At 33.6% G+C, this 25000-nt stretch overlaps 1 protein-coding gene across 1 annotated transcript in view; it reads left to right on the forward strand.

The window, feature by feature from the left end:
* LOC137648653 (uncharacterized) overlaps positions 1–25000 on the forward strand; it is a 274640-nt gene that overhangs the window by 222592 nt on the left and 27048 nt on the right. The window contains exons 2-4 of the mRNA XM_068381657.1: positions 16298–16493; positions 20305–20507; positions 24402–24537. Of these exons, the coding sequence (XP_068237758.1) occupies positions 16319–16493; positions 20305–20507; positions 24402–24537 (514 nt within the window). The 5' untranslated portion in view covers positions 16298–16318. The remainder of the gene's footprint in view (positions 1–16297; positions 16494–20304; positions 20508–24401; positions 24538–25000) is intronic.

Raw genomic sequence — 25000 nt, forward strand, 5'->3', positions numbered from 1 at the left:
ATATATATATATATATATGTATATATATATATATTTATATATATATATATATACATATATATATATATATATATATATATATATATATATATATATATATATACATATATATCATTATCATTATTATGATTATTATTGGCTAAGTTACAACTCTAGTTCGAAAAACTAGGTGCTAGCCCAGGGGCTCCAAAAGGGAAAAATAGCCCAGTGAGGAAAGTAAGTAAGAAAATAAAATAAACGATATGAAAAATAATTACCAATTAATAAACTATTCTAAAAACAGTAACGACATCAAACCAGATATTTCATACATGAATTATGAAAAGACTTATGTCAGCTTGTTTAACAGGAAAATGTCTGCTGCAAGTTTGAACTTTTGAAGTTCTACCGTATCAACTACCCGGTTAGGAAGATCATTCCACATCTTGTTCACAACTGGAATAAAACTTCTAGAATACTGTGTAGTATTGAGCCTCATGATGGAGAAGGCCTGAGTAATAGAATTAACTAAATGTCTAGTATTACGAACATGATGGAACTGTCCGAGGAAACCTGAATGTATAGGATGATCAGAATTATGAAAAAATCTTATGCAACATGCATAACGAACTAATTGAACGACGGTGCCTTAGATTAATATCCAGATCCTGAATAAGAAATTTAATAGACCGTAAGTTCCTGTCCAACAAATTAAGAGGAGAATCAGCAGCTGAAGACCAGACAGGAGAACAATACTTGAAGCAAGGTAGAATGAAAGAATTAAAGCACTTCTTTAGAATAGATTGATCACCGAAAATCTTAAAAGACTTTCTCAATAAGCCCATTTTTTTGTGTAATTAAAGAAGACATAGACCTAATGTGTTTCTCCAAAGTAAATTTGCTGTCGAGAAACACACCTAAAATTTTAAAAGAGTCATACAGAGTCAAAGAAATATCAATGTTGGGATCTGGATGTTGAGAAGCTTCTTTCCTTGATTTACTTACAATCATACTTTAAGTTTTGTTAGGATTTAACTTCATGCACCATAATTTGCACCATGCTCTAATTTTAGAGAGACCTCTCTAAAGGGATTCAGCAACCACAAACCTATATTCAGGAGATGGAATTGATGCAAAGAGTTTAGCATCATCTGCATATGCAACACGCTTGTTTTCTAGGCCAAACCACATCTTGTGTGTATATAGTATGAAAAGTAATGGATCAAGAACACTACCCTGTGGAACACCAGATATCACATTCCTATACTCCCAATGGTGCCCATCAACAACAACTCTTTGCGATCTATTACTTAAAAAATCAATAACAATGCTAAGAAACGAACCACCCACTCCCAAGTGTTTGAGTTTGAAAACAAGGGCCTCGTGATTATCATGGTCAAAGGCAGCACTAAAACCAAGGCCAATCATACGAACTTCTTGACCACAATCAAGAGATTTCTGTACAGCATTAGAGATTGTAAGAAGGGCACCACATACTCCAAGGCGTTTACAAAATTCAAATTGCCAACTAGGGAACAGATGATCACCTTCAACAAACCTACTAAGTCGTTTTCCCAAAACACGTTCTAGAACTTTAGATAATATGGGAATTATTGAAAATGGGCGATAATCAGTTGGGATTGAGCTACCACAAACACATTTACATAGTGGAGTAACACAGCCCATTTTCCAACAAGAGCTAAAAGCTCCTCTTCTTGCTAACTTGCGCAAAATAATTGATTACTTTGGAGTTAAGAGATCCGCGGTCTTTATGAAAACAAAGGAAAAATACCATTTGGATCTATACCTCCATAAGCATAAAAGTCCATCAAGAGTGCTTTGATTTCAAGAGATCGAAAAGTTAAACTACTTAGTCTAGCCTCAGGAAAACAAGAATGAGTAAGATCAAGTTTCTCATTATTCTGTTTACTGGCAAACACATCAGCCAAAAGGGTTGACTTTTCCTTTGGACAGTGAGCGACAGAGTCATCTGGTTTAAGTAAAGCAGGAACTGTTGCGTCTACACCAAAGAGTGCAGATTTAAGGGTAGTCCAGCAATTTTGTGCCTGGGTTGTACCAGAAAGGTTTTCTTTTATGGTTAAATTATATTCTTTTACAGTTGAAGCATAATCTTTCTGAGCAAAAGCTCTAAGCTGAGTATAGTTATTCCAATATATATACATATATATATATATATATATATATATATATATATATATATATATATATATATATATATATATATATATATATATATTTATATATATCTATCTATCTATCTATCTATCTATCTATCTATCTATCTATATATATATATATATATATATATATATATATATATATATATATATATATATATATATATATATTTATATATATATCTGTGTGTGTGTGTGTTACTATAGCTTAGTAGAATACGTAGGTAACTTTCTTTCTGTAAACCCAAGGTTCATTGATCCCCACTCAAGATTAAAAAAGTCCGCCGAAACACCAACTAACCACCCGAGTGAGCTCGAGGTTGGATGGGGCCACCAGAACCAAGCAATATAAATAAATGCTCAGTCTTCGATTTTCTAGGGTCACGTTCGATCCTAGAATGTTTGCCAACAAGTGTGAGCAAGAAAGAAAAATCATATCTCTTTACTAGAAACTTCATCCCGGAGAGCTTGTTGTGGTAGCAAAAAAGTGAACAATACAACCACCTTCCAGGTTAAAAGGCAATATATATATATATATATATATATATATATATATATATATATATATATATACAGATTTATGTGTGTGTGCCCGTGCATATATATATATATATATATATATATATATATATTATATATATATATATATATATATATATATATATTATATTATATATATATATATATATATATATATATATATATATATATATATATATAGGCTATATATAAGTATATATATAAATATATATATATATATATATATATATATATATATTTATATATATATATATATATGTATATATATGTATATATATATATATATATATATATATATATATATATATATATATATGATAAATTTTGCACATTTTTACGTGTTTTTCATATTCAAATAAGCCATATATATTTTTGATATATTAATGTCTGGATTCTCTTAACGACCTCGGGATCAGAGCCCCAGGCGAAATCACACAAAGACAAGAGCTTGGCCGAATGGGTTAGTCACTGTCTATATAAGCTTGCCGACCAGGGTTTGATTCCCGGCCGGAGCCAAGCTCTTGTCTTTGTGCGATTTCGCCTGGGGCTCTGATCTCGAGGTCGTTAAGAGAATCCAGACATTAATATATCAAAAATATATATGGCTTATTTGAATATATATATATATATATATATATATATATATATATATATATATATATATATATATATATATATAGAGATTAGCCAAAACTGTAAAAAAATAGATACCGATAGTCATTAATCCTACCAGTGATGTCTTAAAACAGCAAAAAAATTAATTCTATTATGAAAAACGGGTTCCCGAAACAATTCATAATTTCATTGCCGTTATCCTGAATCTGTTAATAACGTTTCACTTCCTTGTTAATTCTTGTCAAGAAATTTGTATTGTTAATTAAGCCTAAAACTAGAAATTAGAATTTATTTTTTCATTTACAACCGCAACAAAAACCAAACCAAATAAAAATTAATGGACTTTTCAACTTTGGTCCCAAGCGTTCTATTTTATACCCTCGATTAGTTCCTTGCTTTCATTTCTTATTTTTTCCTCTGAATTTTTTCCCTTATTTTTACCGCCAAACTTCGAGTGGTATCTCGGTATACGTTTGGCATTCCGGATTAATTCTAATGAATCCGGCAGAATCCTGCTTCAATACTTCGGTTACTATCCGGGCTACATGATTGAATTTTAAATTGCCACTTTGTTGTGAGGAGACAGAGACTTGGAGAGAGAGAGAGAGAGAGAGAGAGAGAGAGAGAGAGAGAGAGAGAGAGAGAGAATTGAGTCTATTAAGTGTTCCTAATTCAACGACCGTTCTTTAATGGATCTGTTATTCAGAATTGACAGATGAAATTGACGAAAGACTGAAGGTAACAGAAGCTAATGGCCGAAATATACCACACGATTTTTATACTTTTATAAACAAATCAAATAATTCACAGATTGCAACAGCGCTCTCCTTTCTTGACCGGTTATGACTGGAATATAATCGAATAATTACTGAAATGAGACACCATTTTTCAAAACCAATCGATTCTTTAGGACAGCTGATATTATTGCATGGACGTGGTGGCTGCACATTTTTCAAAATTCCATGCAATATTAGTTCCTGGGTAAACAGCTTTAATGCCTTCCGAGGTTTCATTGCTGGGGGCCATAATTAACGAGCTTGCAAAAATGAAGACTAGATTCTGAGGTTAGTCATTGAACCTATATGGGCTTACACATACACACATACACACGCACACGCATACATATATATATATATATATATATATATATATATATGTATATATATATATATATATATATATATATATATATATATATATATAGCGACAACATCAAATGCAACTGTTTCTGGTTCACTGCAAGACAAAAGCATCAGAGATGTCAATTCACGTCTGGGGTTTGGTCAGTTTTCATCACCATGCTGGCCAGTGCGGTTTGGTGATGGTATGAGATTTTCGTCTGATCGTTCACAACAAACCAACCTGGTATGGGTTGCCGTGACTAGTACAGCTTTGCTGATCATGGTGTACCAACCGAGTGTCACACAATCGTACATAATTCATTTTGTATATATTATGCTTGTATTTTCGCTCTTCCCTCGCACTAAAAAGAACCAGAATAAACATGTCTGCGTTTCTCCTATGTAACAGTGTCTGTTTCTCGAACATGTAATTTCCCGTTGCCTTGAGGTTTTGTATATAAAGGAGAGTGTTCTATAATAAATCAACTCAGTTACTTTCACACTGCCTTTGAGTTCACAACCTTCTCTCGGCCCGTCACAATGGTGATACGCAAACTCTTTCACCATGTTAAACTAACCCCCATTAGAAAGGAGCATATATATATATATATATATATATATATATATATATACATATATATATATATGTAGATATATACATGTATATATATACATATATATATATATATATATATATATATATATATATATATCTATATGAATATATACACATATATATATATATATATATAAATATATATACATATATATATATATATATATATATATATATATATATATATATATATATATATATATATATATATATATATAACACACACAGAGGGGCCGCTGGTGACCCAGAGGCTAAATGATTCGTATTACCAGTAATATCACCTCTTATTATTATTATTATTATTATCACTTGCTGAGCTACAACCCTAGTTAGAAAAGCAAGATGCTTTAAGCCCAAGGGCTCCAATAAAGAAAAATAGCCCAGTGAGGAAAAGAAACTAGGACATAAACTACAAGGGAAGTAATGACAAAATCAAAATAAAATATTTTAAGAACAGCAACAACATTAAATTGGATCCTTCATATATAAACTATGAAAAGTCAAATAACACAGGGGGAAGAAAAATAAGATAGGGTAGTGTAACCGAGTGTACCCTCAAGTAAGAGAACTCTAACCCAAGACAGTGGAAGATCATGGCATAGAAGCAATGGCACTACCCAAGACTAGAGGACAATGGTTTGATTTTGGAGTGTCCTTCTTCTAGAAGAGCTACTTATCATAGTTGAAGAGTCTCTTTTACCCTTACCGAAAGGAAAGTAGCCACTGAACAGTTACAATGCAGTAGTTAACCCTTTGGGCGAAGAAGAATTTTTAAAAATGTCAGTGTTGTCAGGCGTATGAGTACAAAGGAGAGGCGTAAAGAATAAGCTAGACAATTCGGTGTATGTGTAGGCAAAGAAAAATTGATCTGTAAAGAGAGAGAGAGAGAGAGAGAGAGAGAGAGAGAGAGAGAGAGAGAGAGAGAGAGAGATCCAATGTAGTACTGTCTGGCCAGCCAAAGGACCCAATAACTCTCTAGTGGTAGTATCTCAACAGGCGGGTGGTACCCTGTATTGAAACTTACCGGGAACCACTTGATTTCTAGTCTTGGCAATCTGTTAAATAGTTTTTAAGGTCTACAAAATCTGACATAGTGTCAATTATGTAGTTGTTTATCATTGAAATTGTTTCTGTCATTGACCTCTTCAGCGTAAATCCAAACTGACTATGATTTAATTGAATTTTCTTCCCGCCTTTCAGCCAGCAGATGGCGGTGATATTTTCATAGGTCAAAGGAGCCCGATTCATCTGTAATTTTTACATTATGACATTTTTCCTCTTCCGTTATGCACTATTATCATCTCACACTTCCATTACTTTTGTGGTCTTGGCATTTCCTTTATAAAACCTTTATATATTCTGGTAAGCTTATTGTTTATTGGCTCTTACTCTGGGTATTAATAAATCACTTATTATTCTGGATGGCCTTAAAGCTTTTTTCATCCTCATCTCTCCTTTTTCATGCCAGTATTACCCAGTTTGCATTCGTTTCTGTAATTCAAAAAAAAATACGACTTTAATCATTTCAATATATTTCTTTGCTGCTTAAATTTTTCATTTCAGCTTTTATAAGCTTTGTCTCTCTTAAACCTTTTCTATTTTTCAACAGGCACTTTGCAATGTTAAATATTCAGTCTTTTCCTTTTGCTGTGCAGAAGTTTTACTTTAATTTCTTCCAAATCTTTTCCTTTGCACTTGTTACAGACCTTTGAGACCTGCCTGACCTTTCCTAGAGTTTGAAAATTCTCTTCTTCCCGTCTACTGTCCTTTGTGCATCATTATTCGAATACCATCCGTCTCTTTCTTTATATCGCTTTCCTTATGTTATACTTCCTACTGCTTACATTCAATTTTGTTACGTTATCACTTTATAATTCTATATTAGCAGACATTTTCTTTGATAATTCTTTTCTACTTCATTACTTTTCAGTGACCACTTTCTTGTAGTTTTTACTCTCTTGGTTTACATTTTAATCCTTCATTATTAAGCAAGTTTATATTGTGGTAAGTAACTGCACCCATTGTTTATAAAAGTTCAATCAACTATTTTTCTACTCTTGTATAATATTAACGTCTCTTCTTTTCAAAAATTGTGTTTAGCAACTCCAATCTTTGTCCGGCCGAATTCCCTCTGGTTACTTCTTATTCTTGGTTTCAGTCCACCAGACTGTCTTCCCTTGACAACCTTAAGGCCAACATGAGACTTAGGTCAGATCTTACCAGCATACCTTTGGTCTCTGGTACTTCTGTCACTACATATGATATTATTTTTTAACATTCTTACTTTTCTTCCTATCTTTCTGAGTGCCTTCTTCCTGAAGATAGTTTTAGTCTTCAGTATTCTTTCATTCTTCCTTCCCAATTCTACGGCATTTTTTTTTTTCAATATTTTTTTACCTGGGGAACCCTACTCTCTACAGAACCTCCGCGGTCGTTTTTATGATGTTCATTCTGGAGCATTTAACATTTCACAATACGTATTGTACGCTTACTATTAGATCATCACTATCGAAACACTCGCAGAATAAAAATGCCTTGAGTTTCTCCTTGAAAGCCTTAATATTTTCAATTATTCCGATGTCTCGTAGGAGCTTATTGTATAGACTCGGGGCCGCATGTTTAAAGGCTCTAGAGCCTACAGTAGACATGTATCTAGATTCTAATAGTTTGAAACCATCAGTAACTATTTTCCTGTTAGGACGATGTGTTGGCGTGCAATATGTAGCAATTCTTTTATATATTTTGAACGACCGGTTCTGATAGCTTGGTGGGTTATTGTACACATTTTAAACGCAATTCTTGCTTCAATCGGCAGCCAATATAGATAAATTAGTATAGGAGTGATCCTTTCACTGGGTTGGGCACCTTCTATCAGTCTTGCTCCTCTGTTTGTTTTGTAATTTCTTAAGTTGTACTTTTGGTAGATTATAGTAGATGGAGTTACAGTAGTCAATTCTGGCAATTACACAGTTTATCACAAGTTTCTTTACAGAATATTCATCCAGGTACTTTTTTTTTCATAAAAGCAATATTTCTTAGATGACAGCCAGCAGTTTTTACTACATTATTTCTTTGGGCATTTAGAGACAGGCCACAGTCAATAAATACACCTAGATCTCGATCTTTAGTAGATATCGGCATTGAGTCATTATTTTTGTTTATTTGAATATCACCCAAGCTTCTCACACTGTTTCTCTTACCCACCACCATGAATTAAGTTTTGTTCTCATTTAATTTTAGTTGTTTATTGTCATCCATTTTTCAACACTATCAAGGATTCAGTTTAGAGTTTCAGTAGTGTCGTCTATATCATACTCTGGACAGGTAGCGTGGATAAACTATCCCGCTATAGGAAGCGTGGTGTCATATGTGTTACGTTCACTTTGGGCGCTTGTATCTACTTACCATTATGACCCTTTTTTCTTTTTTTTAGTTTACTAATTTAAAGACTTTACTTTCTATTGGTGAAAAAGAAAAAATTCCTGAATATAGAAATAACACTTCACTTACAAAATTATGAAAATAAGTATACAAATATAAATTTGTTCAAATAACAGGCACTGTACACTTGAAAATAATGAACTTCACTAATACTGAGTATTTTCGTAAAAGTAGAAGAGGTTCTCAGTTGATTGATGTAAAAACAACGATGATTGGAGCAAAACTGCAAAATCTGTAAACAAAAGAAAAAGCTGTTAATTTTTTTATACACAAAATCACTAAAATTTTTGGTGTGAAAGGAAGGCTATATTTATTGTGATAATACTTATTGGATCTGGATGAAATTTTCCAAAAGTCATCTACAATGATCCTAGATGATGGAATAACAATAAAAAAATATATTTTGTAACTATAAACAGGAAAAGAAGGGCTTAGTTTCAATGTAACCCCTACAGCACGAGATTTACGTAAATGAAAGGCAAATTTAGAGTACTAATAAATGATGTATATGCATGAAATTTTGCCAAAGTAATCTACAATGACCCTAGATGAGGGCAAAATGTTAAATATTATATTTAGTAAGTATAAACTGGTCAAAAAAATTAATTCGTGAAACTTACCATGTGCGATGGCACTGGTCGCAGACGTGTTGACATGCGAGTTACATGCAGGCTTATGGCACTTCGAACACAGAAGCTTGGTCCTGGCATTAGAAGTCGAAGGGCAGAGAGGGCATCTGTGGCGCTTCTCACTTCTTTTTTGAGCGTCTAGGGCTTCGTCTTCGGGCTCTTTTATCTCAAAAACAGAGCAAATGAGGTAAGTCCCGTCCCTTGGGAGGTACCTCTTTTGCCCAAGTCGACTAAGTGCCCAATCATGGGCGAGTTCCATGGCCAAATCTACATAAAATTGCCTCATGTTGTATAACTTGTTACTAGGTAAGTTTTGGTGGATGTAGAATGAATTATTCACTACAATATTGAGAACACCATAGAAGATACTTACGGGCCACCTCTGTGTCTTCCTGCTGCAGGTCAGGGCAGAACAAAAGTTGGGCCTCTTCCTCCTCCTCCTGCCAAGTTACAGCATTGTGAAGGTCGTCAAGGACACTGTCTGCTTCAAACGTCGATGTAGAAGGTTCTTCTTCATCGCTACTCACGAAAAGAATCTGCAAAAATTCTTTCTCCGTCAGGTCTCTCTTAGCCATGGCGATATCTGAAAATAGGAAAAAATCCATAATCAGAAATTAGCCTCAAAATCCCATATTTGCTGCACTAAGATCCAATATGGCGATTGGTATGGGTACTAACATAATACACTAATACACTCATAATTTGTAATAAGCAATAAAGTAATAAGTAATAAAGCAGTAATGTAAAATTCAAAACTTTTGCGATTATGTAACTTACCCTCTTTACGGTAACGTGGTGTCAGATATGCACCAATTTCAACTTTGGAGGGCCATATCCGATGAACGCGGCAGAGCAGAGGTGACACACGTGTTGCTTCCACTAAAGCTTGTGAATGACTGACTCCCTGGAAAAGAAGCGAGGTCATGCGAGGCGTCGCTGCATAGGAACAAAAAAACGAGTTTTGTGTAGAAGCGTGGTGCAGATATGACACCATGCTACCTGTCCAGGGTTAAGGAAAAGTAGAATTGTGTGTCATCTGCAAATAGTTTGAACTTCACACCATGCCTTTGTAGTATTTTCGATAGACTAATAGTATAGATGCAGAATAAGATTGGGCCAAGTACACTCCCCTGAGGTACCCCCCCTGTTTAAAGGTTCATATGATGAATAAGAGTTTCCAATTTGCACACTGCAATTTATGCCAACCAAATAGTCTTTCATGTATTCGAAAGCTTGATCTTCAACGCCGATGGACTGTAGATCATTTAGTAGCAGTTCATGCACAACTGTATCAAAAGCAGCACTAAGATACAGTAATACTAAAATACCACATTTATTTTCATCCATCATTTCTAGCATATCATTTACAACAGAACAGATGGCTGTCTCCATAAAACATAGTTTTCTGTAAGCAGATTGGTTGTCTGGCAAAGCTTCTATTACTTCTAATTGACTGACTAATTTTCAAGAATTACTTATTGTAGCCCTTTTGAAACAAAAGATAGGTTCGAAATAGGTATATATGAGCCTAATTTCTGGAAGTCCAGAGCACTTTTCAGAACCGGCGTGACTATAGCCATTTTCTCATAATTATTTCGGCTAGACTGGAAAAGTTTCGTTCTCTCATTTCGCAGTCGATTTTCTTTGCTCTCTTGATAATCATGGTGATATCGTCTTGTGTTATGTTGTTAAATCTCATTAATTTTATCTTTGTATCTGATGTATCATTAATCTGATGTTGAATATTTACAAATGACCTGGTTATATATTCAATTTGTTTTTAAAGAATACTAGAAAATTATTTGCTAGTTCCTGGTCACAATATCCATCAGGTAGCTTTTTTTTTGTTTACAATTTCCATTCTACCATAAATTACAGTATTTATATCTGTTGCTGCTCCGCGGATCTTTCTCTTATAACATTCGTTTTGTTCCTTCTGCTTCGCCTCCATTCCACCAGAAATTATATTTTTTCCGCGTCGCAACCGATTACTCTAATGTCATTTCCTTTAGGTCACAAACTAATAGACAATAGAATGTGTCAGTATTCCTTCCACCCAGCAATCTCTCCTACATTCAACCTTCCACATATTTTATTCTCATATGTGTATCGTTGAATAATGGAAGTACACTTCTTCTAAACATATCTTATCCCACTTGTGCAATAGACGAAAGTCAGGCAAAAGGAGAATACTCTATATCTTTTCAATATTTTCATAAAAGTTGAAAGACATGTATGTATGTATGTATGTATGTATGTATGTATATATATATATATATATATATATATATATATATATATATATATATATATAAAACTTAATACATTATCAGCAATGCTTTGCTGCAGAGTTTTATTGATGAGATTAGTGTGGCTTTTATTTGTTATAATAAGACAAGTGAATAAACAAAATAAGATGTACGTTAGTGGACGAAGGGTAAATGTTGGAAATATATGTCACTGACCATAAAGTAAACGCTTCTTATGACATTTATCCTATCTTTAACTCTTTTCGTAATGTTTTTACCAGTTGACCTTAGTTGTATAACATCTAGAAATATTCTATTATCAAGATCGTTATTGTTTTAGTTGTTTTAATATCATTGTTATGCACTATGATTTTCCAAAGAAAGGTAAGACAAAAGACTTTCCTGTTATCTTCTTCGTTGAGTTCCCATATTTGTTGGCCGTTTTTCCAGAGCAACTCTATTATTCATACGTGCAAGAATTTTCAAAACCATATCAACTTTACCAATATATAGCACCTTTTATTTTTCATAATAGAAATAGAATAATTGGCATTAAGTCCATAGATATATGCTTATAAAACAAAACTGAAACCAGGTAAGACAGTTGTCCTTTTCAGCCATAAGAAACAAGAAAGTCTGAAAACCCTATATCTTTTTGATAGCAAATCAGAGTGAAGGTTAAATAATGTGTCTGTTTTCAGTTCCAGTTTTATCAGAATAGATACTCACCAGAATGTTAGTTAGGCAAGTCCAACCCTCCACTGTGGTGACCAACCAGAGCAGTGGTCTCCCCAGGCTGGGATCGATCTGCTGCCATGCGAATGCTAGGCAAATATATTGCCTCTACTAGATATTTCATGGCCTTGTACTCCACACTAATAGATTGGACAACCGTCTTTGACAGATTATTATCATTACTATTCAAGCTACAACCCTAGTTGGAAAAGCAAGATGCTATAAGCCCAAAGGCTACAACAGGGAAAAATAGCCCGTCGACGAAAGGAAATAAGGAAATAAACAAATGATTAGGAAAAAATTACCAATAAATCATTCTGAAAACAGTAACAAAGCAAAACAGAAATGTCATATATAAACTATAAAAAGACATATGTAAGCCTGCTTAACATAAAAACATTTGCTGCAACTTTGAACTTTTGAAGTTCTCCTGATTCAAGTTGATTCCATTAAAACCGATGACATATCCAGCCTAGGTAGAAAATTTGCACCTGATGGGTAGGTGACTGCAGTGGGTCGTGCTATAACATAACCACCTCACCTGAAAGTATACGATTTCTGGCTCTGCCTTCTTCAAGGGAATAGTTAAGGAAGCAAAAAGAGAATTCATTCAGAAATATCCGGCTAATCTGGCTAGTTTTAATTCGTATTTCAGATTAATCTGGCGTGAAATCAGATTACCGGATGGATTGAGATGGATTAGTATAGGGAAAGGAAAAATAAGTTTCTATAAATGCTTATTCATTTAATCAAACATACGATATCAAAACGCTATAACAACATAAAACAAAGCAATTGAGTAAATTAACCCAATTTACTATGTACAATTAGAAAAAAATAAATAATTAAGTGTATAAAGTTACATCTGCTTCTTTGTTGTAGCCTTCGTCAAATAACTATCATTTGATAAAAACAACATAGCAATCAATGACATACACGTAATGCAATTGTTGGCATATTGCAGTATATTATATACATATTATAAAAGACAATATTCTCTTTTATTATTCTTATCCATCCAACGTATATTTGATATACAATATATTCAAATTAGCAGTAGAGAAAATTAAACTACCGGGCTAATATAATAGAAAGAACCAATTTGATCTAATATATATAACTAAAAAGGCATTATGAAAGGGATTGAAATACATCTGGTTCATTTGTCATATTTTATACATAAATGTATTGAGTTCTGAACAAAAGTATTTAAAATTTGATTGCATTACGGTATAAACAAATTCCTTTGGCAATCTTAAGATATTATTCATTGTGCTTGGGATAAAGTGTTTGCTTGTGAGGAAGAGTCCCTTGCCATAAGTAAACAAGCTTGCTCCTCTCTCGGAAATTATGAAAAGTTAGAAAAGGTTCATTTGGAACATTATTTGTCCAAGGCTATTTGTGCATTAGGCAAATCATTTGATCTAGAAAAGTAGAAAGATAAGTCTCAGGCATTGTCCTTATAGAAACATTTCCCTGTTCATGTTTGTAGAATAGAGTAGTATAATGCAACTTCAATCTTTGCGCTTTGTTAAAGAAGTGAAACTTGTCAAATCGAATTGAAAATGGATAACCCAGCAATATGTAGGGTGATATATTATATTGAGGAATATTGAGCAATGTGTAGGGTGATATATTATATTGAGGAATATTGAGCAATGTGTAGGGTGATATATTATATTGAGGAATATTGAGCAATGTGTAGGGTGATATATTATATTGAGGAATATTGAGCAATGTGTAGGGTGATATACTATATTGAGGAATATTGAGCAACGTATAGGGTGATATATTATATTGAGGAATATTGAGCAATGTGTAGGGTGATATATTATATTGAGGAATATGGAGCAATGTGTAGAGTGATATATTATATTGAGGAATATTGAGCAATGCGTAGGGTGATATATTATATTGAAGAATATTGAGCAATGTATAGGGTGATATATTGTATTGAGGGATATTGAGCAATGCGTAGGGTGATATATTATATTGAGGAATATTGAGCAATGTGTAGGGTGATATATTATATTGAGGGATATTGAGCAATGTGTAGGGTGATATATTATATTGAGGAATATTGTTGAATTGAAGGTATCCAATTAGGGGGTTCTGGATGTGTAGATATCAATATAACCTAGTAAATCAATTTGTTTATGAGCAATCGGCAAACACTTCTTTTGAAGAAAAAGTCCATTCCGTAACATGGATACCAAACTAATTAAGTATGATGATCTTGTTTTGGCTGGAGTATACAATAATGATGATACTGGTCAAATTTAGGTCTTACTCTCCAAAACTACCTACTGCTATATTGGTGCTCTTCTGTATCTGGCAGGAATATTAATAAGAGTTCTGCGTTGTGGGTTCTCTTGCTGATGGGGCAACGGTGTTTATAGGATTGGTACCATTCTGTTGCAATAACTCATCATGAGATCTCCTCCCATAACACCAAAATCATGTTTGATGTTTTTGTATTTTTACTAGTAAATTCCTGTTTATTATTGGATGCCTTGGCAGTAGTAGACATAAAAAAAAATAGCAACATTATATGTGTACGTCCTAAATGTATTTAAGTTTACATGTATTTATATAGTTATAGATGAAATTGATAAGAAAATAACAAAATACAAATTAAGAACTGTATGGAAACGGGTTTATCTCAACAGTAAATTTTTATGCTGGTTGGTGTAAATGATTTGATTATAAATGTATTATAAATAACTGACTAAATTAGGAAGCATTAGATATTAAAAACAACAATTTGTAAGGTTAATATTGCTCCAACCCTTTATAATCAAATCGATCAGCTTAGTAAGCCACGATTGTGTATGGGCGTTTGTGTATTGGATGGAGATTTAGCCCAACCCACTTCGATGGATCTTCTTATATTAGATGGATATAAACACTGTATGTAATCGGCATCTATCAATTAACCTTTTCAAGGTAATCAGCCAAGGCGTCATTCACGGTACTATGCCATTACTATCTTTTTCTTATTGAGTTAATAGTTACGGCTGAAATTACGCGGACGAGGAGGAAACGTTGAAGGTCTGAGAACATTGGAAGAACTTCTATATAAAGACAGCTATCTTCAATTAGGGAAATATTTTGAGACATCTTAATTCAAAGAAATTAACAATTGTATAAAATCTCCTGCTTAAAAATGAGATAATGTAGTGGGTCATATTGTTGAATTCAGAGCTGAGCTACTTTGGAGGTGGGCCTTTGAATGCTGAACAGAAAGCCCTAACAAATTTAGATGAGCAAGCTGGCTGAAGTGTGACTATTATCTTAACACAGAAATATTTTCTTCTTTATTCACTTTCACTTCCTTGATATAAGATCTCTGTTCTCAATAACCTCTTTCCACCAACAATTCAATACTTACCAAACCATTCTCCTCTTTTCCCTCCCAATACTTAAGCAATGCTCAACCCGCACACCTCAGATGCTATAAAAGGAGAGGAATCAAATGGATGCCTTCATAAATCTGGATTCCTAACGGGTATCCCTGCCCCATTTACCTAATTTATAATGGGTCTGTGGTAAAATACACATTATGAGCAGTTAATTCCTCCTGAAAATTATTGTTAACAATTACCTTCTTCTTGAGGACTTGAAACAAGGTTAATGCTGCACGTTCTCAACCACAAGAAATAAAAGGTAAAGACATATGTCACTATTGTACAGAAGGCTAAATTTTATTGTGGCTCAGTAAAAGGACATGCATGTCTAATCTTCACAGTAGGTAAAAGTACACGACCATAGTACAAGGGGATGTATTCAGGACAGACAAGCTGTATCAACTGGAAAGAAATAGGTTTTTCCCTTAAAGAATGTGGCTTAATAGGCTGTTAACGTCCATAACTATTCAAATATAATCAGTTTGGCCAATGCAGAATATATCAAGTTAATCGGATACAAAATTTTCAATTTAAAATTGAAATGCTGCTAATTAAGTTGCACGAAAGTGTGGAAAACTGCCGCGTGTAATTTGCATTTCGTCTGGTTTTGTTCCCTGATGTTCTTGGCGTATGAGACTCCGTCTGTTTAATTACCCATTCCTCATCATTCTTTCTGTTAACTAGGCTGATTAAGTGATCTTTTACTGTCTCCTAATAGTAAAAATTATAACCCCTCTTACGTGCTCCTTCTTCTTTCTTCTTTACAGGCAATAGAAATAACCATAAGGATGCAGAGGACACAGGAATCTATCAACTGTTGCTATTCCTCTCCGACTTCCTTTGACGATCTTCCGTCGCTACATCTCTTCCCATATATCAAAGTGATCTTCTCGAGAATTTCATCTTTTTCTAGGGGCTATTCTGCGCTGTTCATTCTGCTCTTCCTACAACATATGATATCAGGTACGTCCAGAGAAAATATATATACTGTATTTTTCCGTTAGATTAAATCAAAGAAAAACAAGAGGAAAACCCGTTTCCCAGCAAAAGAAGCATAAAATTTAAACACTTGAGCTTGTATCAGTAACGCTTTTGCTTATTCAAGATTAGCAAATTTGCACGAATTTACTGAGTAATAAATAGTTTAGAAATGTATTGTGCTAAGTATTTATAAAAACGGATTAATATATTCATAAGACAGGATTAATGCATTTGAAGGATAATGTATAAGGAACACACAAAATGGAAACTTTAGCTACAGTCGCAGAGCATTTACACGTTAGTTGTACATATCAGATGTTCAGACAATTTTATCTTTCAATTTCTTTAGACACACGAAGACCCCACAAGTATACAATATTTTCATTAAAGTAAAAAACGAATACTATATCTAGTTTCACAAAGTTGGATATAGCATTGATATATACGTTTATTTATTTGTTGATCTTTTATCATTATCATCATTGCTGTCCACAAGGAAAATAGCCCAGTAAGGAAAGGAAATAAGGAAACAGATAGAATAGTGTGCCTGAGTGTACCCTCAAGCAAGGCAGTGGAAGACCATGGCCCTACCGAAGACTAGAGAACATAAATCTCCCACCCATTCAACACTGACTTAGAATGAACGTAAAATGCACTTAGTTTACAATACTTTCAAATAGATACTTATTGTCGGTGAAAAGGGCATAGAATAAAAAATGCTTACCTTAGACTATCATATGATATTTCAAGATTGGAAAACATCAGTTAAGGAAATGGGCGAAAACAGATACGACGCAAAAGTAGACTTAATTAATACAATCAATAGATAGCAGGGGGTGTGGGGAGACCTACCCATCTATATTGTTGTAAGGGATGTTGTAAGGGTTTACATGCCACGCCACAATCAGTCAGACACAGGCTCTTCCATGACAGGGGTGATATAAGATTCAAATCGTAAAGGTAGAAAGACTAATAATTAAAGAATACAATTTTATCTAAATTAGTCCGAATTGGCCTTTTTGGAAAGGCCAAAAATAGCAAAAAGTAAATATTACAAACAATAGAAAAACGTATTTTCAATTATCGGACATCAAAACATCTGCTGGCTTTAGGAGGTGAAATGAATACAATAACTTCTAAGCAGTAATTAGGAAAAATAAAATTGTAATGATAAGCATGCATTACATATTACAGTTCTCGTCACGAGTCAGCATCTTTGAGGGGAGGGCAGCAGGGGAGAGAGATCTTCCCTCAGTAACATCTAAAAGAGGGAAGTGTACCGCACGTGTTTTAAACACGCTCGTACACTGTAACAATATTTTTTTTTATTGCTCTCCCCTCGCACTGATAACAACAACTGTCCAAGCCTGCCTGTATATGAATTATTTTATTTTAATTTTTGTGACGTTCTTGCTCGAAATGGCTTTTATATAAACTCACGGTCCATTGAAATAAAGTTAGTTGCATTCACCTTGCCTCTCAGTTATCACCTAAGGGAACTCTCGCACAGCAGACATTATGACTGAGCTAGCCATACAGTCAGATCCAGGATTTAGTATAGTGTGTCTGGGTAGGCCAAGTGGACAGCTGGAGCATTTAAGATGGTGATCATCTATCTCTGCCACCCGTGTGTTCATCTACAGGACTGATGCTGGCCCCCATTTGTCTGGGGCTGCCGAGTGTGTCAGTGCATGGATTCAAGATGGTAACACTTTACTCTGACCAACCATGTGTTTATCTACAGGATTAAAATAGGCAGGTTTTCTCGAAACTAGACATGTGTAGGCCTACTGCTATATGATTGATGATGGTGGTTCTTTGTTTTGGGTAGCCACTTTAGCTACAAACTTTATGAAAGGTGGCTGCCTATGAAGTGGGTTGAGTATGGCCTCAGGGTATGGGAACACTAGTTCCCAGGGTCTCATTCCATGTGTATTTTTGCCGTAGGAGTCAAGACAAACCAGAAAAAGACTGCTAGCCTTAATGCCGAGTGGTTTTTTTTATTGGTACAGCTATGTAAGTCTGGAGACCTATTTCCCCCTTTTTAAATAGCCAGAAGTCAGTAGTAATAAAGCAGATATTATTATTATTATTATTATTATTATTATTATTATTATTATAACCCTAAGGGGAAAATCAAAATGCTATAAATCAAAGGGATAATAGGATTAGATAGCCCAGTGAGTAAAGGAAACAAGGAAATAAATAAAAAAATGACAATTGAAGTAATAAACAATCAAAATAAAACATTTCAAGAGCAGTAATAACATTAAATTAGATCTTTCATATAACCTATAAACTTTTTAAAAAAATACAAGAGGAAGAGAAATAAGATAAAAAAGTGTGCCCGAGTGTACCCTTAAGCAAGAGTAATTTAATCAAAGACTGTGGAAGGCCATGGTACAAAGGCTATGGCAGTACCCAAGACTAGAGAACAATTTTTGGAGTGTTCTCCTATAGGAGTTGCTAACTATATCTAGAGAGTATAATCTACTCATATCAGGAGGAAAGTACCCATTGTAGTAGTTAACCCCTTGAGCGAAGAATTGTTTGGTAATCTGAGTGTTGTCAGGTGTATGAGGATAGAGTAGAATGTGGAACGAATAAGTCAGACTATTCGGTGTATGTGTAGGCAAAGAAAATGAGTCGTAACCAGAGAGAGTAATCCAATCTAGTAATATCTGGTCAGTCAAAGGACCCAAATAGCGGTAGTATCTCAACGGGTGGCTGGTGCCCTGGCCAACATACTACCTAGAATGTTCTTTGTGGAGTGTAATAAGGAGTGTGATAAAAAGAGTGAATGGGTAAAACGATGGTAAGAATATGTAGTGAAATCTTTAAGCTGGAAGCTTATTTAAAATTATTGATAGACTTTTAACATACATTTCGAAGTTTGGGCTTTATAGTCTGGATTATAGACAAGTAGGTTTTAACATGTCCTTTTATTGATTTTATTTACAACTTTGTTCAAGTTATTACTATTTTTACACATAGAACAATACCTTAGTAATATTTACAGTGATGAATCATGTTTATATTTCTTAATTTTGTAACCTACGCCAAGAAAGCTGTGAAGATGTTTTACTATTGCCAATGTCAGTCAGCGAGTGAGTGTTCACGATATAACTTGAGGAGAATTAAGTGGTCCTCTTCAGATGGTTAGAATTTGGTGTGTGTATCCATTAAGATTTGATGACTTTTCGACACTGAAATTCACTCATTTTATGAAAGCCTAATGCCTTTGTCAATCTTCTTCTTTGTCTTCAGCTCTTCCCATTTCTATATGGGGTCGCTATTTCTAGTCAGTTTACTCCATCTTCCTCTGTCGTGTACATCTTGTTCTCTTAGACCCTTTTCCTTCATGCCTTCCATCCTTCTGCCCTTCGCCTCCATGAAACCCAGAAATTCAGTACTATAGATTTAGTAATTAAATTTATCACTTATCTGTATTATGTTTTCTTTAATACCATTTAGTTTATTTACCAAAGGATGACAATGTCATATTTGTTTTCTATATTACTGATTTATTTCTTTGCTAGTGAAAGTGTTTCTACTTCTTTCTATTAATGTACCAAATCCTATACGATAATTTGTTATGCATTCAACCTGTTTTAAATGTTATCTATAGATGTTTATTTTGTTAAAGAAAAATCTATTCTACATCATTATTTGTACATTACTAGCTTTATCAGTATCTGCGTAACAAAATAAGTGTGTTTTCACAGTGATAAACACAACCATATTTACACCCAAAGTGAATAATAGATACATCAACGAGAATTTATTCTATTAGTTGCAGGCGCTGGAGTTGTAGTGCGCGAGGTGAGGGTTCCTGATCCGGCCATAGTTGGTCAACCAGCGAGATTGGAGTGCTTGTGGGAGTCCCAAGATTATTACTCTGTTCGGTGGTACCTCAACGACGAGCAATTCTACAGCTACATTGTGGGCAATCACCCAGAGAAGGTTAATCATGACATGGCCGGCGTCAATGTGGCGGTGGGTATTATCTTTAGGCTTTTTGTTCTTACTTAACTCTCCTTTTATGCTTTTGTGTTCGTCCGTAAGTGTCCTTTTTGATTTGTGTGAGGCATTTGTTTATATATATATATATAGATACATATATATATATATATATATATATATATATATATACATACACACATATATATATATATATATATATATATATATATATATATATGTGTGTGTGTGTGTGTGTGTGTGTGTGTGTGTATGCACTGTATATACTGTATAATATACTGTATATATGTGTGTATATATACACACTGTATATTCTATATATAATATGATATAATATAATATATATATATATATACATATATATATATATATATATATATATATATATATATATATATCATATATGAATACCCTATAAATGAATTGTTTATCATCCGAAACTTGTCCTTATGAATATAACAACATAAAAAAGAAGTGAATGAGAAAACGCGTGAATATAAGCGCAATTATCTATTATTCCCAACATTTTATTTCTTGGGTATTTTTGGGTCTTTAATTTCATAAGATTATTGTTTTGTTTTCCGTAGAGGAAGCAATATATAATGCTGTATTCCCTAGACACCTGCAACTGAGACATAAGTAGTGTAAAATTCTTAAAGGTAAAAATGTATTAAGGTCTGCATATTACAAGTAATTCGTTACCTGCTCTCTCGTACGCATAAAATAGTCTTAAATTATTATCAAGGGAAACTGAAATTCATTGTACTTATGGCGTAACAAATGTCACATTAGTGTTCATGCTGACAAATGATTTCGTCTGAGGGGAATCAATTTGGTTTTGAAAATGAGTTTTGGTCTAACACCATATTTATTTACAGCTTTAGCAAAAATAAAATACACAGTTTTATACATATAAAAATCACCATTGATTGCTATTTATTAAAATATTTCATTACATATATACACATGAAGATGTATGTATGTATGTATGTATGTATGTGGGAGCTGACTGCCCTTGAGTATTAATCAAACAGTAAAAAATGGCTTTACATATTTATAATAAAAGATAATTTTTACCTAAACTATGATGATTTGTCCTATAAAAGCAATATTTATGGTTGCATAGAAAAACCTAATTCACTGATGTACATTACAATTCAATTACAATATCTAGCCATTATTCTCTATTCTGATTTCATTATAAAATCAAATGTTTTGCGTTCTTGTTATAACTGGATATAGCTGACAAACTCTATTTCAGTGACTTCCCAGTTAGCTTATTATCATTCCTCGAGAGTTGACAAATATATTTCCTCTTTCTTTGTTGTGGTGGCCGATGTAGTACGCCCTGACTGGTAATTGCCGGACTGAGGTTCGGGTCCTGGTCAAAATCGTTGGTTTCTTTAGTGCCTGCAACCTCACCATCCTTGTGAGCTAAGGATAGGAGGTTTGAGGGAGCCTATAAGTCTATCTGCTGAGTCATCAGTATCCATTTCCTGGCCTTCCTTGGTCCCAGCTTGAATGGAGAGGGGCTTAAGCGCTGATCATATGTATATACAGTATGGTCAATGTCTAGGGCATTGCTCTGCTAGCTATAGGACAATTCCACTGTCCCTTGCCTCTGCCATTCACAAGGGACCATTAAACTTTCAGGATAAACAAAGCAGAAACATAAAGAGGAAAATGTTAAAAAGCAAATAGGAGGGCTAGTGACCACTATATGAATAATACCACTGTATAATTAGTGTCATAATACATGATTGATACTTATACATTTCAAAATTACCCAGAAAAATTCAGTGGACAATTCTGTTATTTTTTCCGATGCTCCAGAATCAAATGCGAGATTTAAATCTCATAAGTAACCATTAAATCGAGAAGTCATTAAAAAAACCGTGACAAAGAGCCTCATCACTGGCATCATAATTAATCGTTTGTGACGTGTGGCATGTAGTATACGGAGCTAAATGGCTCTACCTGATCACCATTTTATATTCATACATATATGCCGATTGTGATGGAAAGATTTGATTACAATGACTATTTATTCAGAATTAAGCATTCATGGATTCTGCATGACTGCGCTCACAAAAATAACTCATTAACTGCGGAATTGGCACAGGAAAAAAAAAAAAAAATAAACGCGATCAACGCAAACTCAATGAACCAGCTGAAAATTGGACAAGCAAAACCAATTAAAGATATCTCATTCGTATTTAATAGAGTTTTCATTAGTATGAATATTCATAATGAATGCTGGCTCTGACCAAAAGAAAAAAAGGGGAAAAAAAAGGAGACCTGGTTGTTCTCTGTGCCCTGCGTGTAGAGGGTGGCGATGATCCGTTTGTAAAACATTGAGTTTATGGTGGTTAGTATTAGTTTAACGTCTTATTTTTCAAAATTGTTTTATAGTTTTTATATGAAAGATCTATTCTAATGTTGCTACTGTTTTTGAGATATTTCATCTTAATTTTTCATTACTACTCTTGTAGTTTATTTGTTTCCTCATTCCCTTTCCTCACTTGGATATTTTGCCCTGTTAGAGCCCTTGGGCTTATGCATCCTGATTTTCCAACTAGGGTTGTAGCTTAGCTAGTAATAATAATAATAATAATAATAATAATAATAATAATAATAATAATAATAATAATAATAATAATAATAATAATAACTGTTGATACTTGAAGGTGGTAAGGATGACAAGCAAAATAAAGGAGAAAAAATTATCATACTGCATGTATATAATAGCATCCGGTAATGAATAAACTTTGAAAGTGTAAATATCATAATATAGTATAATGATCATACTTAGATTCTAATATTTAATTTTTCTATAGCATAGTTTCATAAGTATATCCTGCATATAGTAATACAGAATCATCTTCAAGAAAGAAATCCTTTATTTATATGTATAGAATATATTCAATGGGAGGAACTAAAAAAACCACCATATATATATATATATATATATATATATATATATATATATATATATGTATATATATGTATATATATACATACATATATATATAAATATATATATATATATATATATATATATATATATATATATATATATCACATTTCGTCTTGCTAATCTAAAATGGGCGAGGAATACGGTGGTATATTTGAATACGCTGTTTTATATCATATATAATTATGTAGTCCTTATCCAGATGTTTATAAACTCTACCTCATCTCCAACTTGAGACACAATCCCAAAATGCATTAGAACAATTGCATCAAAAATAAGAGTTGCATATGATACGGGAGATTTAAATATTATTCTAACTTGAGCGATATTATCATATTTACAGTAATCATTTTTTGATTTCGTAACTGTGATATTGTATGTATCTCCTTGAGCAGTTAAGAGTTCTTATCGTAATGATTTTCTTCTGAATCTTATTCGGAAAAAAAAAAAAAAATAGTTGACGGCGACTGGAATCGTAAAACAGTGATAAAAGTCATCATGCTCTTGAACATCGGAAATAGTAGCAACACTGAGAAAGAGTAGCGAAATTAGGTAACAATCATGCATGGGGATTTCTATTAATCATCAACGTCATCATCTCCTCCTACGCCTATTGATGCAAAGGGCCTCGGTTAGATTTCGCCAGTCGTCTCTATCTTGAGCTTTTAATTCAATACTTCTCCATTCATCAACTACTTCACGCTTCATAGTCCTCAGCCATGTAGGTCTGGGTCCTCCAACTCTTCTAGTGCCTTGTGGAGCTCAGCTGAACGTTTGGTGAACTAATCTCTCTTGGGGAGTACGAAAAGCATGCACAATCCATCTCCATCTACCCCTCGTCGTGATCTCATCCACATATGGCACTCGAATAATCTCTCCTATATTTTTATTTCTAAGATTAACTTAATATAATATTATTTCGCTCTTCTTTTCAGATAAAGCATTCCAACGCGCAAGTAGTAACTCTGAGTGAAGTGACGCTGGATTCCGAAGGGATCTACAGATGCGAAGTGATGAGCGAAGCCCCCTTTTTCCAAACCTCGGTTAGAGAAGCTCGCCTCAGAGTCGTTGGTAAGTCCTTCTATATAGCAGTAAGCTTTCAGTGTTTATAGAATGAGGCAATTCACAGAATTATTTCTTTTTCATTGACCTTGATAACTGGGAAATAGGTAATCTTATAACTATGCGAAAATTATGGCAATCTTTAATCATAAATGAAGTGCATATCCCATTCTGTTAATCATTGTATTTTGTATAAAGTGGAAAGGGAAATGTCATCAAAATGATAATGCTAATAAAAAAGGATAATCTTCAGCGCTAGATATAATTAAGTATCACTGCAGATACAAAGGTCATCTTTTCAAATGTAAATCTTGCAATATTTAAAATGTGATAGCTCATCTAGTTAATAAGATACTGAGATTAGCTTCTGCGTTATTTATTTCCTTTTTATTCTGTGTTAGCGATTAGGTCATTCTTTAGTTAATTGCTGATTTTAAAACACCTCGATTCTTTGAATATCTCTCTATATCTC

This window comes from Palaemon carinicauda, chromosome 10 (genome assembly GCF_036898095.1).
Source record: "Palaemon carinicauda isolate YSFRI2023 chromosome 10, ASM3689809v2, whole genome shotgun sequence".
NCBI classification, from domain to species: domain Eukaryota; kingdom Metazoa; phylum Arthropoda; class Malacostraca; order Decapoda; family Palaemonidae; genus Palaemon; species Palaemon carinicauda.